Source organism: Balaenoptera acutorostrata, chromosome 20, assembly GCF_949987535.1.
Source record: "Balaenoptera acutorostrata chromosome 20, mBalAcu1.1, whole genome shotgun sequence".
Classification (NCBI taxonomy): Eukaryota; Metazoa; Chordata; class Mammalia; order Artiodactyla; family Balaenopteridae; genus Balaenoptera; species Balaenoptera acutorostrata.
In genome coordinates, this window is record NC_080083.1 from 50,300,205 (window position 1) to 50,319,190 (window position 18,986).

The 18,986-nt window shown below is 45.4% G+C and overlaps 1 protein-coding gene across 1 annotated transcript in view; it reads right to left on the reverse strand.

Moving 5' to 3' along the window:
- Positions 1-18,986, reverse strand: part of PITPNC1 (phosphatidylinositol transfer protein cytoplasmic 1) — a 258,228-nt gene that overhangs the window by 81,311 nt on the left and 157,931 nt on the right. Inside the window, exon 5 of the mRNA XM_028167335.2 lies at positions 7,199-7,270. Coding sequence (XP_028023136.2) covers positions 7,199-7,270 — 72 coding nt within the window. The remainder of the gene's footprint in view (positions 1-7,198; positions 7,271-18,986) is intronic.

Sequence of the window (18,986 nt, forward strand, 5' to 3'; positions counted from 1 at the left end):
TAACGCAGTTAATTCCAAGGTAGGACCATAACTGAAGCAATACCTAATATTTGTATAGCACTTTACAGTTTATGAAGTGCTTCCAGGTAAATTAACCTGGACGAATCCTCCACGTTGTGATGCAAGCATTATTTATTCTATTTTCTTGATAAAGAAGCCAAGACTGGGGCTTCCCTGGTGGCGCAGTGGTTGGGAGTCTGCCTGCCAATGCAGGGGACACGGGTTCGAGCCCTAGTCTGGGAAGATCCCACATGCCACAGAGCGGCTAGGCCCGTGAGCCATGACTGCTGAGCCTGCGCGTCTGGAGCCCGTGCTCCGCAGAGGGAGAGGCCGCGACGGTGAGAGGCCCGCGCACCGCGATGAAGAGTGGCCCCCGCTCGCTGGAACTGGAGAAAGCCCTCGCACAGAAACGAAGACCCAACACACCCAAAAATAAATAAATTAATTAATTAAAAAAAAAGAAGCCAAGACTGCATTGCTTAAGTCATAGAGCTGGGGCTTCAATACGTATCTTTTTGTTTCACAAAGAACAACTTTGTGTTTTTTCATTATGACATAGCTGAACTAGGAACTAAATAAATTCCCAAAACTTGGGGACTTCCCTGGTGGCGCAGTGGTTAAGAATCCGCCTGCCAATGCAGGGGACACGGGTTCGAGCCCTAGTCCGGGAGGATCCCACATGCCGCGGAGCAACTAAGCCTGTGTGCCACAACTACTGAAGCCCAGGCACCTAGAGCCCATGCTCCGCAACGAGAGAAACCACCACAATGAGAAGCCTGCGCACTTCAACGAAGAGTAGCCCCCACTCGCCGCAACTAGAGAAAGCCCACGTGCAGCAACAAAGACCCAATGCAGCCAAAAATAAATAAATAAAATAAATACATTTATATATTAAAAAAAAATCCAAAAACTTCTTCTAGGCAATTTCGAAGGACAGCTCTGTGAAGGACAGAGCCTCATGCTTCCAGGAACTAAACTGGACATTCTTTCCATCTGATCAGAGAAGTTTCATTGCTGAGGAATAATGGCTAATGAGAAGAAATACAGTGCCCTCAGGCCCCTTTATTGTGTGTGTGGGGTGGTGGTGGTTATAAATACGCTTTTTGTAAACTGTTCTGTTTCCAAGGGTATGAAGAAGTGAAGAAATTTGGAGAACCTGATTTCCTAAGTATTCATTGTTGGTTTCAAATAGCACTTAATATTTCCTTTAAATCTGTAGTTCTCAGGGGCTTCCCTGGTGGCGCAGTGGTTGAGAATCTGCCTGCTAATGCAGGGGACACAGGTTCGAGCCCTGGTCTGGGAAGATCCCACATGCCGCGGAGCAACTAGGCCCGTGAGCCACAACTACTGAGCCTGCGCGTCTGGAGCCTGTGCTCCGCAACAAGTGAGGCCGCGATAGTGAGAGGCCCGCGCACTGCGATGAAGAGTGGCCCCCGCTTGCCACAACTAGAGAAAGCCCTCGCACAGAAACGAAGACCCAACACAGCCAAAAATAAATAAATAAATTAAAAAAAAAATTAAATCTGTAGTTCTCAGCCTTGATGGCTCTTAGGTTCCCCTGGGGGAACTCTACAAATCCCAGTGACTGGACCCCAATCCCAGACAAATGAAATCAGAATCCTGGGGAGTGGGATGGTGGCATCAGCGAGTCTACAGCTTCCCACGTCACTTTAATATGCAGCCATGACTGAGAATCATTGGTCTAGATCCTCAGATGGGGTGGGGATGGCATATCCTACGCCCTCCAAAAAGAACATACCAGGTTTGACTGGAGGGTAGACTCTAAAAGTCCACACACTTCTATGTGGAATCTAGAAAAATGGTACAGATGAACCTATTGACAAAGCAGAAATAGAGTCACAGATGTAGAGAACAAACTTACGGTTACCAAGGGGGGAAGGGGGAGGTGGGACAAATTGGGAGATTGGGATTGACATATATACACTACTAAGTATAAGATAGATAACTAATGAGAACCTACTGTTTAGCACAGGGAACCCTACTCAGTGATCTGTGGTGACCTAAATGGGAAGGAAATCCAAAAAAGAGCAGATATATGTACACGTATAACTGAATCACTTTGCTGTACAGCAAGAAACGAATACAACATTGTAAAGCAACTATACTCCAATAAAAATTTTAAAAAAAGAATAACCATAAGAGCTTGTTAAATATGCTCATTCCCGATTACTCTGCAGATTACTTATTAATTTCAAAGGAAAAATGTACCTTTGCAATGAAGAGTTCTAGAAGACACCACCTTAAATAAGTGATCAAATTTAGCATCACCAATAACAGGGCAATGGCATATGAACCTCCTGATGTGACGCAATGGGAAGTAAACAACATTACTTCTGTAGTATTCTTGCCAAAGATGTTTAATATGAATCTAATCGCGAGGAAACAATCAGACAAATCCAGATTGTAAACAAGACAAATGACCTGGACTCTTCAAAAATATCAGTATCATTAAGAAAAAAAAGCCAAAGGTACTATTCTAGAATCTAGATTAAAAGAGACTAAAAAGAAGAGATAATCAAATGAAATCCATGATTCTTGATTGAATCCTGTATCAACACAAATAGCTAGGATGTTTTGGAGATAATTTGAGAAATTTTGATATGGACTCAATATTGAATAATATTATTCTATCAATATTGCATTTCTTGGATGTGATATGGTACTATTATTATGCAAGAGAACGAAGAGAATGCTTTTGTTCATAGGAGATACATGCTGAAGTATTTAGGTGCAAGGTGGCATGATACCTGCAATTTAATTTCAAATGTTGTAGCTAAATGCATACATGTTTTTACTAAAAGAAAAAAACCAAAAAAGTCCACACACTTCCGATTGGAGAATTCTGTGTTCCTAGAGGGATAGTGTCAGAAGCACTGCCCTAGACCAGTCTGCACCCCGGACCAATTAAATCAGAATCCCAGGGTGGGTGGAACCCAAGCAGGAGCCATTGTTAAAGCTTCTCAGATGAGTCCAACGTGCAGCCAAGGCTGAGAACCACTGCTTTTAAGTGGTACCTGCTTTGTTTGGAAGAGGAAGTGGACGCAAGGCTGCCCCCCCATTAACCACAATGAACGACAGTAACCTGGCAGCAGCCGACCCTCGAATGATAAGCACTGACTCTCCCAGATCTAGATTTATGGCCTTGGACCAACAACAGAGCCTTACTTTGGCATGGTGCCATCCTCCTCAGCACTAATTAAGGCCTAGATAATTCTCATCAGTATGTGCATAAAACAAATGGGCCTCCACTTAAGACAACTTCCCCATTGTGTCCTGGTTAGTGTAATCACAATTTACGGGTTTTCTCAATCATAAGTATACTAGTTTTATTTTAACAAGGAGGAGAAGATATTTAAATCTAGATATCCCAATTTTTATATTTTTACACTAGATATGGGGTCATGTAAAAGGATGACTTAGGTGGTAATTGATAATAGGATAACAGCATGTACTCTATTCGATCAGTAATCAATATGATTATCACTAGCGTCTTTCAATTTAATTATTGCTTCTTATCGTCATCCATTTCATTACAGTTTTGGCAGGTAGGGAAGGAAACAGGGTGCAGATAGCAGTATGAAGGATGGTAGCTGAATGATAAGACTATATACCCAGGAAATGCAAAGAAATGACCTGAGTTTATTAAATAATTTGGCAAAGCAGTGAGACAAGAGAAACATCCACCACTGCACTGCTTTCTTTAGCAATTCTGCCTCCCACCAGAAACTCCATACTCACCCCTGGACAGAAAAAGAGCATGCCAGCACACGCCATCTGCTTAAGGCTCCAGTTTTGAACCCCTGGACAAAGCTATCTTTTAATGAAGTATTATTACATAAATATATATTTCTCAAGTTCTGATTTGGAAACATTAACAAGTGTGAATGAAAACCAATGGAGTCTTCCTTTTCTGCCTCCAGGGACCAAGCTTGAACCAGCTGGGTGACCAACAGCTGCTGCTGAATATGGAAATCAGAGGAAGACGAATTGGCAAAGAAGAAGTCTCATCAAGCTGGGGCTGGCCTGTCTGGTCCAATAGCTCAGAAGCAAGACCTGGGGATTTATGGATCAGAGCCAGGCAGAGGCTGGGCAAAAACACTTAGGGCCTCTTCAGTGAACTCGGACTTGGGCAAGTTGGGTGCCATGACAGAGAGATAAGGAGCTGGCCCCCCGGGCAGTCTCAGAGCCAGCAAGTTGTGGAGGAGGAGGCAACACAGGGTACAATAGCTGGCATTTCTCCCAGAGGAAGCAAATTGTGTTGACATGGACTGCCCACAAGTGCCCTGGGGTTCAGTGCTTCTCTTGCAGGCCGGCCTAAGTCTCAGAGAGAACTGGCCTTTGGCGTGGGTAGAGGGTGCTGACTCTAGGCATGGATCCTGACTTTAGGGTGACTAACCTGGTATTTTAAATTCCTAAGAGAGGAGTGACAAAGCTAAATTCCTGGGAGAGTAGTGAAAAGACCTTAGCACTTGCCAAAAAAAGGGATACAAGACAGTAAATGATAACCATGTGATTTTTTTTTTTTTTAGATTAGACCTGAGCTGAGGATAAACCAGAAGATTACGCTGGTCCTATCAACCTATAAGGATCAAGGCGAGGCCGCACATCCATTCCATACCTCTACAAACGGAGCGGGTTTTAACTATTCATGAAGACAGGACAGAGCGATAGAGAAAAAGAGAAAGCAAGGCAATTTGTCTAGAAAGATTAAAAGATGTTTTAACCCCCTTTGCCTCCCCCACACCCCGTATTTTTTAGATTGTGCCGGGAAAAGCAATTCAGGCACGTCTGATCTCTATCACCCTTTTCCTGATGGTCTACAGCTACATCAAAATGGTCAGGCCCACTTCAAGATCCAGTGACTGTCAACTGTTCAAAGAAGTACATTTAAGTAGGGAATGCAGCGCAGCCATTAAAAATTACTGGGAAGGATACTTCATGACATGGTAAAAACAGGATGTGGTATGAGTCAATTTTAGGGAAACTGGTTGAAAAGTAAATTCATTAATACTTTGCAGGATGAACCAAAATGCTAACAGCAGTTATCTCTGAAGTATGGGATTACTTCTGGTTTTGTTTTTTTGTGTGTGTTTTCCAAGTTTTAAGAACCATGTTAATTTTCCAATCAGAAAAAAAGTCATGACTCTACAAGGGTTCAAGGTACACTGTGCAATACTATTTTAGACAATGAGGCTTTGACGCAGTTGGCCAGCAAAGTGCCTCTGATTTCAGGCTGCTGACAAGGACATGGGACTAAACGGCTCTGTTAGGTCACCCACCACCAGGGGACGCTAACCACAGAGGATCCTGAACTTACTGGGGGAAGAGTACCCTTGCAGGTTGCATTCTTCTCTCCTCTGGAAAGTTTCAGGAACTCTGGAGAAGGCATTCAGCTGGGATGGATCTATCAAGGGGTCAAATTTGGAGATGTGGTGTGTGCCACTCTGATCTGAGTCTCTCTGACCAGGGGTTAGCAAACTTTTTTTCTGTAAAGGGCCATGTAGTAAATATTGTAGGCTTTGCAGACCACATGAGCTCTGTTGTAAGTACTCATTCTGCTGGTGTAGCATGAAAGCAGCTTAGATATCGACAGATGAGTGAATGAATGTAGCTGTGTTCCAAAATAACTTTATTTACAAATAAAGTAGTTTGTCGACCCCTGATAATCTTCAGGTTTCCTAACTTAGTTCAAGAAGCTGAAGTGACCGGGCACAAGCCACGTCAGTCCCTGTGAATAGATGGGTCATTATGGAATGTCACTCCTCAAGCGCTTTCCATTCCAAGGGTTGACTAGTGGTGACTCTTCACACCGAAGGAAGGGACGCCCATTAACGCGCTTATGTTTTTAGTAACTTAATATGTTGGTTCCCCCCCAGACTAAACCATGAGTCCCTGGAGTTTGAGAAACATATCTGCATTTTTAACACCATCCATGCAGCTCACACAGTGACATCTAAATAGAAGGTGCTGGAGGTGCTCTTGTTGAATACTGAGTGAATGAACCAGTGCCCTCCCTCACCACGCTGGTGTGAAATGTAGTTCTTGGGTGACTCTTCTTGGGAACCACTCAAGCTCTGTCCAGGCAGACTCCACCTTGAATGGGACACCCTGAGTTCTGCACAAACGCACCCGTACCTTCTAGAAGGATTTGTTCTTGCCAAGGGCAGGAAGTTTCTAGAAGATGTTTCTAGAAGATGTCAACATGAAGAAACAGAGTCAGCCTGGCCAAAGCTGTCCCTTCTAGAGAGTTTCTTAGTTTATCTCAGTGACTGTTTTCACATAAAAAGGTTTTCAAATTGACAACGTTTATGAGCCCTTAGATAGTTCTTCCGGGCACTTAGGTATCTCCATGGCCTCCTGCATCTTGTTTTGCATCTCCTTGGCTCAATGAAGGCACCAAAGGGGTCGCCTTGTCAGAACTCCCTTACTCATTTTGCCACAGCCTCAATTTTCATCTTTCTCCACAAATGCAAAACATGAAAATGAAGTAGAAATTAATAAGTGAAGCCCTGCAGCTTCTAGATACAGGTTCTTCCCTCATTGCGTCCTGATGGAACCCACAACCCAATGTCAGGCTGAGGTTCTTGTAGGTCAAATCATCCACTCCCAAGGGGATGGGGATTTAGAAATGTATCGCCCCGACAGAAAGAGGTGGGGCGAAAGCCAGGTCAGAAGTGAATTTTAAGCAATACTAATGAACAAAGTTCTTGGCTAAAATTTAGCGAGAGTCAGAATGCCTCACGAGGTAAACATTTGCTAGAGGGTTATGCTGATTTTTAAGGTGGGATTCGTTGCATGTGTGTGTGAATACGTGAACATATGCACAGCCCAGAAAACATGTGTATACGTGTATGTGTGCACACATACACCTGATTGCATTCATTCTTCTAAGCAAATGTCATCGAGAAGATTTGTGTTCAATCCAATGATCTAGAGTTCCAAGGTCCCCATCAACGTTCTTGATCCCCAGTGACAATCACTCCAGACGACAGAGATTTCTGCGCAGAGGCCATGGGAAGTACAGAATGATGAGAAGAAAAGCCAGAGCTTCTCTGAGGTCCCGGGCACAGATCGTGCTGCTGGCCCTGGCCACACAGGAGCTCTCAGAGTCCGTGAGGGGAGAACGCGGTATGGACTGGGGTGGGGCATGGGGTGGGGTGGGGAGGGGGCTACTCACGCTGTTGTTGCTTCCTTTGTTGTCCTCATACTTGGTTTCTATATGAATGGAGAATTTTGGCAGAAAGGAACACTATGGAAAAAAAGAAAAGTTTCATCAACATACCGTTTTTTCTCTCTTCACATCTTCAGTTTAGCCTCTGGCTGCTCTCCTGACCGCTTGGTTGCGAGCACTGTCCACGATCAGAAATGTTAAGATACTAGGTGCATGTCCACATGCAAGGAAAGCCACCTTTTTGGCAACGTGAACATGATTTCATCCAGGAGTCAGGCCAGAGAGAATAACTAAGCAATCAGGCAAGTCGCCGAAGAGGACATTTCCAAAAAGAATATGCTTTACGAGTCCAACCACAGGCTTTAGGAGAGCAACCCACTGGAACAGAGACAATTCCAGTTCCAGGGTGCTTCACTTCCGGGAGTAGCTGCCACTGCTGGATGCCTGGGAACCAGCCTTAACCATGATGTACATATTCATACAAAGCTAGAGGCGGTAGCGTAGAGCTTTAAGATTGTAAGTTACTGAAGTCAGACAGACCTGGTTTTAGCTTTGGCTTTATCACTCGATAGCCATGTGACTTTGGACAAGTCACTGAACTTGTCTGAACCCCAGCAATATTGAAACAGGTAAAATAACGATTACTTAACAGTGACATTGTGAGGGTTAAATAAAATCATGTGCATAAAACGTAACAGGGCTGGGCATCAAGCCAACTTTGCACAGAGGGCAGCAAATCAGTATGAGGCTGCAGCTGAACTTGACATAAAAGGCGGCCTCTCTTTTTGTCGGCACAGGGGAGAAAAACCCCAAATGCACACCATCCTGGCGTCCCCGTCTCCTTGAGCCCATTCTGCGCATCTGGTAGACTACAAGGGTTGGCGTAGCTTGAGAAGAGGCTGTTGATGGATGTCGATGTAGCCTTCCTTCTGCTGGCACTGAGCAGGGCATTCACCTTCTCTACCACCGGAGGTGGGATTGCATGGAGACCACTGGCTAAAACGACCTAGCGTCTCCACTGGGAGCTGCTGCTGTTGGAGGAGTGAGGCTTGGGCCAATATGTTCACAGTCCAAGAGGTTGGCTCCTTTATTTATTTATCCAATGTACACAGAGCACACATTCTATACCGGGCACTGGTCTAAGAGCTTCCAAGTTCTAATTCCTTTATTCCTTGTCACCATCCTATGAAGTAGGAACAATTATCATCAGCCCTGTGTTAAAGATGAGGAAACGGAGGCACAGAGAGGTTAAGTCAATGGCCCATGATCACACAGGTAGTGAACAGTACAGTTGGGATTGAAAGTCTGGTGGCCTGGTCCCCGAGTCCGTGCTCTCGATGACTACCCCACTGGTTCTCAGCATGGGCTCTCTGAACCTGGGAACAGCAGCACCCTGGAACTTCTCAGAAAGGCAAATTCTTGGGGCCAGCGCCAGACCCACTGAATCAGAAACTCTGGGAATGGAGCCCAGGCATCTGTGTTTAACAAGCCCTCCAGGGATGCTGATGCGGGCTTAAGTTGGAAAACCACCTCACTATGCCATGCACGGGAAGGAAAGCGAGAGAATGCATTATCTGAAACCCCGAGGTCCACAACATGCACCCTCGCCCCACACGGTCACCCCATCGTGACTGTGATCCCCTTTCAGCCCAGCTGAGACCCCCCGAATGGCATCTGTGCAAGAAGGCAGAGGCCTTCGATATGCCACTGGTAATTCTGACACCACACGCCCGTGCGCACTCGGTGGCCGTCCGCCTTAATCTGAGGGAAACGAGCAAGCTGAACGTGACTAGGGAAACATGGAAACAATCAACCCCAGTAACTGCCTTCACGGAGAATGAAGCCCTGCGATCATTCATTAACACTTTCTTTGCTGTCTCCTCTCAAACCTCTCACTGCACAACTGCTGCCCTCACACCCAGACCCAGGGAGTTCCAAGGAGGGGCCGCCCATAATGAATCAAGATGGAGCGGCTCAGAGCCCCACGGTAGAGCTCTCAATCAACAAGTGAACTTGAGGACACGCACCTACAGAGACCCTTTTAAAAATAACAAGCTTCAGGTGAACCGATTTGTCCTTTTTAACCCGTAATTCATGAGGCTAAATCCAACGTGTGCACGGTACCAGGTGGCGAGAGAACAGAGCTATCCAGGGTGGGGAGGTGGGTCTGGGTGCATCAGAGTGGAACCCCGCAAGGAGTTTTTATCGGTTGAATCTCTAAACCACTTAACTAAGGTCAAACAAATGAATTTTAGCATTTGGGTATTAAACCCAAATACAAAATGCAAAACTCTTATGCAAGTTAACAGATGTTGTTATTTTTGAGTCAAGGACTTAGGTTATTTTCATGTCAGAATGGCAACCCTGCCAGAGGCTAGAAGTGCACCTGGTTTCTGCAAGGCAAGTGGGCAGACCTGGGTCAGCTAGGCCAGCTCCAGGCTGGTCAGTGCTGTCTCCTTCAGCAGTGGTTTGGGACTGATAATCCCCTTGGGATATCTGATGGCTGGTTCTCGGAGCCTTGGAGTGTGTGCTGTCTCATGTTAAAATCAGAAGTATCTCTGGCTTGGGGCATTTTTAGTGCTATCACTAAAATCTTTCTGGCCAGAATCTTTTTATCCATCTTGAGATAAACTCCTGCTTACCCCAAGCAGGTTAGCTTCCCTAAAAATCCAGCCCTCTAATCCTAGTCGAGTCTGAACTGTTAGGCAAGGCTTTTTTCCTTTCTCCCTGGCTGGCTCCCTACTGTATCTCACCACCAAGGTTATCTTAAACCCCCTTCCCTTCTCAAGACCCCACGCCTGGTTTCACTCTTCCTCCCTCGCAGTTGATAATTTTGATGCATAGTTTAACGAAGACACAGACCACGTGACAGAAACACCTACAACTTCCTTCTCTTCCATTGTCGCAAATCTTCTGCTTATTCCTTTATTTTTTTAAAATTTATTTATTTAATTTATTTTATTTTTGGCTGTGTTGGGTCTTCGTTGCTGCACGCGGGTTTCTCTAGTTGTGGCGAACGGGTGCTACTCTGCTGCAGTGCACGAGCTTCTCAGGGTGGTGGCTTCTCTTGTTGTGGAGCACAGGCTCTACACATGCAGGCTCAGTAGTTGTGGCTTGCGGGCTCTAGAGCGCAGGCTCAGTAGTTGTGGCTTGCGGGCTCTAGAGCGCAGGCTCAGTAGTTGTGGCGCACGGGCTTAGTTGCTCCGTGGCATGTGGGATCTTCCCGGACCAGGGCTCGACCCTGTGTCCCCTGCACTGGCAGGCGGATTCTTAACCACTGCACCACCAGTGAAGTCCTGCTTATTCCTTTATGATGCTTCTTATTCTTCATGAATCAGAGAAAGATGCTGCCTTCATTATCCCAACGGAAAAATAATATAATGATCAGAACTGAGACATAGGAGTCATCAGACTTGAGATGTATCAACTTGGGCAAATTATTTTCCCATCCCCAGCCTGTTTCCTCATTTACAGAATGGGGACTATCCTTCTCTACTCTGTAGGCATGCTGAGAAGATAAATGAGATCATTCAGGTAAACCCAGCACAGTGCCTGGCACAGAATAGGTGCAGGGTTAAAAATATATGTAAGTCTCTTCTCTGGAAACTTGTTTCACTGATTATTTGCATCTTCTCCCTGCTTCCTTTCTACTGCCTAAAAATATAACAAAAAGCATCACATTCTTTCTTTCTTCCTTTCTTCCTTCCTTCCTTCCCTCCTCCCTCCCTCCCTCTCTCTCTTTGGCTGTGCTGGGCCTTAGTTGCCGTGTGTGGGATCTTTTAGTTGCGGCATGTGGGAATCTTTAGTTGCAGCGTGTGGGATCTTTTTAGTTGTGGCATGCATGATCTAGTTCCCTGACCAGGGATCAAAGCCGGGCCCCCTGCATTGGGAGCGTGGAGTCTTAACCACTGAACCACCAGGGAAGTCCCCAAAGTGTCATATTCTTAAAAAACAAACAAGCATCAAGTTCCCTCAGTTATGTTTCTTCCTCAATCTACAACCAATCCCATTCCTCCTAGTCTTCACAATCAAACTCTATTAAAAGAACAGTCTATGCATGCTGGCTCTACTTTTTCATCTCCTACCATTTTTTTCTCAACCAGTGCAATATGGTATGGAAATGACTGATGATCAAAGAATTTCCAAAGCAGCAACTGATTCTTCATCCACGCCCTGTAGGGCTCTCTACACTGTTCTGTGTGACAAAGCAATTCCTCCTACGACAGCAGCTCCTTCCCAGCCTTCTCTTCCCTCCTCCATTCCTTCAATGAAGGTGGTCCCTGAGGTTCTGCCCTCCACCCTATTTTCTTGCACTAAGTGATCTCATCTGCTCCTGACTTTTCCATGACCCTTTTTTATGAATCCTCCCAAACTGACATCTTTCACCCCAACTGCCCTTCTCACATGTCCAGTTGCCCACTGGCTGTCCCCAACAAGGGTCCTCTAGGCCCACCAAACTTGAATGGTCCGTACTGAACTCGAATGTTCTTCTGCACTGCACGAGTTTCCCAGGGCTGTCAAATTACCACGAATGTGGCTTAAAACACCAGAAATGTAACCTCTCACAGTCCTGGAGGCCGTAAGTCTGAAATCAAGGTGTTGGCAATGTCGTGCTCCCTCTGAAGGCTCTAGGGAAGCATCCTTCCTTGCCTCTTCCAGCTTCTGGTGGTCCCAGGTGCTCCCTGGTCTGTGGCTGCAACTCCAATCTCTGCCTCTGTCTCCATTCACCTTCTTCCCTCCGTGTGTCTCTGTGTCCTCTTCTTGTAAGACAAGTTATTGGATTTAGCCCACCTTAAATCCAGTGTGATTTCATCTCTCATCTCAAGGTCCTTAAGTAATTACACCTGCAAAGACCCTACTTCCAAATAAGGTCACACTTGAGGTTCCAGTGGACACGAATATTGAGGGGGACATTATTTCATCCACTACACTTACCCATCACATCCAGTGAACCCCCAAGTTCTGCTGACTCAGTTTCTCTCCTTAAGGGGAAGACCTGGAGTCTTCTGTATCTGACCCGAATCTTCTTTCCGGCTTTGCCCTGTATTCATCCCATGGCCAGTCACAGAAGACCGCTTTCCATTCCCTGGAACACTTCTGGCTACCATGCTTTTATGCCTACAGTTCCCCCAGCCTGACATTTCCTTCCTAAATTTTACCCATCAGCCATCTCAAACCACTTCAGAATGATTATCCCTTGTATGCACATAGCATTCTGTTTGTTCCTTTGTCACAGCACTATCTCCTTTTCCATCATCACAATGAGTTGTCTATGTGTCTGGCTCACCAACTCTCGTTAAGCTCCAATACTATTCCAACACGAGGCTCCCTCCCCTACTCCCCACTACCATTAGGAATGGCTTAAGTCACTTTCCCTCCAGTTATTCAGGCATCAGAGCATCTACTTTAATTTCAATTTGCTCAAATCTGCTTTCTGTGACAAAGGGCTTTGCTCCAGCTGGGAAGATACCACCTAACCTAGTCATTCTCAAATATCCAGGGGGTGGAGAAGGGAGCACCCCACCTTCCAACCCTGGACTTTCTCAAAATATATGCCAGCCCCTAAAGATTCTGACACATTTCCTAGGGTGAGGGGGGTTCCATATCACTAAGGGAACTGTCAGAGTGTAGGAGCAGAAAAAAAGTTGGGAATCCTGACACAATCAAACTGTTACATGATGCAAGAAGAGAGACATCAGGAGTGTCACCCACTGGCTAAAACTGGAAGCTGTCCAAGGGATTCAGAGGACTCTTATGCTCTCCATGTCATTTGGGAACACTGAATGCTTAAAGTTCCATTTGGCCCATAGCCACATGGAGGAAAGACTAAAATACCCAAGGTAGGGATCTCCCTGGTGGCTCAGTGGTTAAGAATCCGCCAGCCAATGCAGGGGTCACGGGTTTGATCCCTGGTCTGGGAAGATCCCACATGCCACGGAGCAACTAAGCCCGTGCACCACAACTACTGAGCCTGCGCTCTAGAGGCCGAGAGCCACAACCACTGAGCCCGTGTGTCACAACTACTGAAGCCCGCGTGCCTAGAGCCCGTGCTCCACAACAAGAGAAGCCACCGCAATGAGAAGGCTGCGCACCGCAACGAAGAGTAGCCGCCACTCGCCACAACTAGAGAAAGCCCGCACAGCAACAAAGACCCAATGCAGCCAAAAATAGATAAATAAATTTAAAATACCCAAGGTAGACAGAATTCTAAGATGGTCCCCAAGATTCCCAGCCCCTGGTATAATCTTGCACGCTTTATATAATCCCTCCCCTTAAGTGTAGACAAGACCTGTGAATATGATGGGATAGTTGCTCTTCTGATTAGATTACAAAGGTGATCAGATTATGTTACATTATATAAGACTTCTTTTTAGAAGAAGCAGGTTGATTTTGAGGAAGTAAGCTGCCATATCCTGAGAGGGCCACGTGGCTAGAACCTGAGGGAGGCCTCTAGGAGCCAAGAGCGACCCCTGGAGGCCAGCGAACTAGAAAACCAAACTTCAGTCCTACAACCGCAAGGAACAGAATCCTGCCAACAACCAGAGAGCTTGGAAGAGGACCCTGAGCCTCAGATGAGATTGGAACCGTGGCTGAGACCTTGATTTCAACCTGACTGAGACTCTGAACCAAGGACACAGCTAACCTGAGCCCCAGTGGAAACTCTGAGAAAATGAATGTGTGATGTTTTAAGTAACTAAGTTTGTGGGAAATTTATTATATAGCAATAGAAAACCAATATAACACCAAACCTCAAGAATCCAACCATTGCTTCCCTGCCAAATCACCCATTTGGTTCTCATCTGAGTAAAGTATCACTGACTTTGAGGTTTGAACATATCTAGGGAAATGGGACGGGAAATCTGTACTCTTAGTTGTTCCACCTGTGATGTCATCCACTTTGTCAATGGCCACTACTTATTGCCCAGGGCGATATTTACTAGGAACTGATGCCACAAAACTTGCCATTGACTGGTGTCCAGATGCAGCAGTGTGCACCTAGCCCACAGGGAACAAGTAGGGTTGTTCAGTAGAAAGAAGGCAGGTTTTGGAGTGAAACAGCCTTTAATTCAAACGCCAGCTTCTTTTCACACAAACTGAGACTTTGGGCAAATTCCTTAATCACCCTGAGCTTCAGTTTTCTCATCTGTAAAATGGATACAATACCAACCTCACAGCTGTGGGGTGAGGTAACAAATGTCCAAGGCCAGGCAGTATCTGGCTGAACAGATACTAGAGAAATGTTGGCCCACCCCGTTGTACCCCTCCCCATGAAATCCCACAGACTATATGGAGAGTAAATAGAGCTGGTATGTCTGTAGGGGGACCCTTCCACTGTGTATGTGCAAGGATGTCTTGGGAGGTTGTGGGTTTGCTGAAGTGGTGGCAACACAACACCTGATTGGTCCTTCCCATGACATGGATGGTGGCCAAGCCACAAAGCAGGCTTGGGTTCCTCCAGCCTTGCTGTGACCCCTGACCTGCTGTGTTTTGGGGACGTGTCATCACATCTTCCAGGTCCATCCTCTTACTGTCCTCCTTTACCTAAAGGCCTAGCAGCTCCTCTTTCTGCACAGGGGCCCTCTCCCCTCACCTCTTCTCAGATTTCCTTGATCCCCTGCCAACTACACGTAGGGAAACAAGAATACTACCAGAATCTCGGTGAACTTTCTTCTTTCCGAGATCTAAAGGCTTTGTGCCTGTTGGTTCACTCGGCCTTATTTTAAAAACCGAGGCTCAGAAAAGTTAAGAAGTAGCATCAAAAAACAACATTTGGGAACCGCAGGGGGTCCCATGAGATGAGCCTGCTGACAGGCGGAGGGTTGGGGCAGTGACTCCAGAGCAGTGCAATGAAGCAGGGAGAGGGGCCATGAAATGTCCTCATCCCCCGGAGGCTGGGGGACATCATGAGTCATTTCGGCCCCTCCCTGCCCTCCTTCCTCCCCTGGGCCCATTCAAGATCTGGAACCTTCTCTCTCATGAAAAATCTTTTTCTCTCTCTTGTTAACTAGAAAAGCAGCTTGGCCAGGAGACTCATAACAAATATTCACTTTATTACACCCAGGGTTTATTTTGTCCCTAACCCTCTAAAAATAACACTGGTATCATGGAGAAATCAGATAAAAAAGGCCAAAGATCTCCTATCATCTCCTCTTTGATTTTCTAGCTTAGATCCTCCCAAGCCAGAAGAGTCTCACTAGTACTGCTTTCATCTGCTCCCTGCCAGGACCAGCTTCCTTTGTAGCCAGTATCTGAGCATCTTTAATTTGCCTTTCAAACACAATGTTATCCACTGGAATGAACCTCTTATTGCAAAGTGATCATCGGGTACCTGTGAAATCTCCAGCACCTAAAACTGAATGTGCAGAGAAGCAATGTTCTCTGTTGAACATGAAATACGTGTACTTGTATGTATTGGAAGTGATGGGAGAATCTGCAGTCGGGAAGAAGAATGCCAGGAAAGACGAGTGAAGTACCTGGGCCCCTGCAAGAATAATTTCCAGACACAGGCACACCCAGGTTCAGTGTTGGGAAAGGAAAGTAGCATATGCAAAATACATGGCAGAGCTGAATTTTCAATTCACTACAGCCATGCTTTGGAAAAATGAAAGAGATATTTTTAGTCCAGTGATTGATTAGGGTTGCTATGGCAATAAGAAACACTTAAGAGAAGGAAACTGAATGTAAGCAAGTCTTAAAGAGAAAGGTGCAAGTGCACTGGGAATTTCATAGTCAGTTTCTGGGTGGTGCTGGCTGCAGTTTCCACACCTGCCTAGGGGGAGAGGGGAATGTGGCTGCAGAGAACGGGCCAGGGAGACAAGCCTGAGGCTCTCTGGGGGCTCTGCACTTCAAAAACATGCAGTGGCGAAACTTCTGGAAGAACTGCACCATCCACTTTGATGATCATCATTATTGTCATACTATACCCGCCATAGCACCCAGCACATGGTGAAAACTGTAAGCTAAAGGGTACTAATCCCTCCCCATACCAGTAAAGTAAAAATCATATTCTAACAGTATTTTTCAAAAACTTACTTAATGATGCTTCATCTGGTGGGCTTGTTAAAAACAGATCCCAGGCTCCTCTCCTAATGACTTGCTTTCAGAAAGTTGGTGGAGTCCCAGAGCCCACACCTGAACCTAGAACTTGATTTTTCTTTTCTTTTTAAAATAATGTTATTCACATCCCATATTATTCACCCATTTCAAGTGTACAGATCAATGTTTCTTAATCTGTTCACAGAGTTGTGCAGCCATCACCACGATCTGAGTTTAAAACATTTCATCACCCTGAACAGAAGCCCTGTGCCCACTGACACTCACTCCCACCTCCCCCTTACCCCATGCCTGAAGCAACCACTAAGCTACTTTCTGTCTCTGATTTGTCTATTCTGGACATTTCATACAAATGGAATCATATAATATGTGGTCTTTTGTGTTTGGATTCTCTCACTTAGCATCCTTTTTTTATGGCAGAATAATATTCCATTGTATGGATATACCATATTTAACTTACCCATTCATCAAGTGATGGACATTTGCTTCCAGTTTTTGGCTATTATGAATAATGCTGCCATGGACATTCTTGTAGATGTTTTTGTGTGAACATATGTTTTTATTTCTCTTGGGTATACACTTAGAGTGGAATTGCTGGTCATATGGTACCTCTACATTTAACTTTTTGAGGAACTGCAAGATGGTTTTCCAAAGTGGCTCTACCATTTTGCATTCCCACCAGTAGTGTCTGAGGGTGCCAGGTTCTCCACATCCTTGAAGCACTTATAATTGCCCAGTGTTTCTTAGTCCCAGAAAGTTCTGAAATACCTTTGGGTCAAAATGATGATCCCAGGTAACCATTCCTCACGTCCAACTGAGACACACAAACATGACTCAATACTGAGGTAAAAATGACAATAGTATGTATACTGTACTAACTATCATCAGGCACTCTTCCAAGTATGTGGTATATAATAATTAATCTATTAACTCCATAACCCTCATATAACTCTATGAGGGATATACTACTGTTACCCCCATTTTACAGATGAGGAAACAAAGGCAGGGAAAGGTTGCGTAGCATGCCCCAAATCATAACATTTACATGATAGAGCTGGGATGGATTCGACTCAGGCTGTCTGGCTCTGAGTTCAAGCTCATGACTCCACATCCTGCTGCCTGCTGAGTATTAGGAAAGCACACAAGTGTTTCCAGTGGATTTGAGTGCTCAGTTGGGGGTGATGGTGGCTAAGGCCCCTCAGTATGTCCTGTGGCCACTGAGAGCAGAGAAAATATGTCCATGTGCATCCATTCAATGAGAGATGTGCCTCTTTTAAACAGGCCCAAAGAAGGAAAAACAGGAGGTACCCGAAAGATAAATTGGGGAAATATTCATTTAAGAAATTCACGGGACTTCCCTGGTGGCACAGTGGATAAGACTCTGCACTCCCAATGCAGGGGGCCCAGGTGTTTGATCCCTGGTCAGGGAACTAGATCTCACACGCATGCCGCAACTAAGAGTTCTCATGCCACAACTGAGGAGTCTGAGTGTCACAACTGGGGAGCCCGTGTGCCGCAACTAAGGAGCCCACGTGCCACAACTACTGAAGCCCATGTGCCTAGAGCCCATGCTCTGCAACAAGAGAAGCCACCACAATGAGAAGCCTGCGCACTGCAACGAAGAGTAGCTCCCGTTCTCTGCAACTAGAGACAGCCTGCGCACAGCAACAAAGACCCAGTGCAGCCAAAAATAAATGAATAAATAAATAAATTTATAAAATAAATAAGTAAAATAAAATAAAATGGTAAAATGTTTTGTTTTTAAAAAAACAAAACAAGAAAAACAAATAAAATGTTATGCAGGGTTGTGGTGGCCAGTGAGGCATGTCCATGGAACTTCCTGGACCAAAGAAGAAAAGTTTGAAAACTGCTGATTGAGCCCAATAATTCAATGCTTTATTTCTTGTTAGCAGCCGGAATCCTTCCATGTCTGAGAGCAACACTTTACAAGGAGGCTTGGAGTCAAGAAAATTAAATGGAAGAGTTGAGAAGCTGGCTTGGGGCAGATGATGTATTTATAGGCTTTTAAAAGATCATTTCCTTTTAGGACTTCCCTGGTGGTACAGTGATTAAGACTCCGTGCTCCCAATGCAGGGGGGCCGGGTTCGATCCCTGGTTAGGGAACTAGATCCCGCAGGCCGCAACTAAGAGCCCGCATGCGGCAACGAAGATCCCGCGTGCGGCAACGAAGATCCCGCGTGCCACAATTAAGACCCAGCGCGGCCAAATAAATAAATAAACATTAAAAAAAAAAAAAGATCATTTCCTTTTAGCTTTTATCTGGAATTCAATGCATTCCTCTCTGACCATCTTGTTCTGACTGCAAGCAACATGTGTTCCTTCCTATCAATGAACATAAAACTCTATATAGACTTGACCTTCTCTCTAATGGAACCCCACTGAAGACATCGATTCCCTGGTACTATATTCTATATTATCATATTAAATGCACTCCAAAGCCATACAGGGAATTTCAGCTTGAGATGGGATCCTTAATAAAACTGGATTTGCAAATGCTTCCTCCTGTCACCAACAGAAGACTTGCATCCAGAATGTTCCAGTGAACCTGGTGAAACAGGTGTAGAGTTGAGGATGTATTACCGTCTAGGACTCTGGGGCTGGAGCCTGTGCTGTTGGTAAACCAGGAGACTGTGGGCGGTGAACCTGTATGTAGAGGCAGTAGACAACCTAGGTTTTAAAGTACCTTTCGACTTTCTTTATTCTTCATCAGAAAAATCTT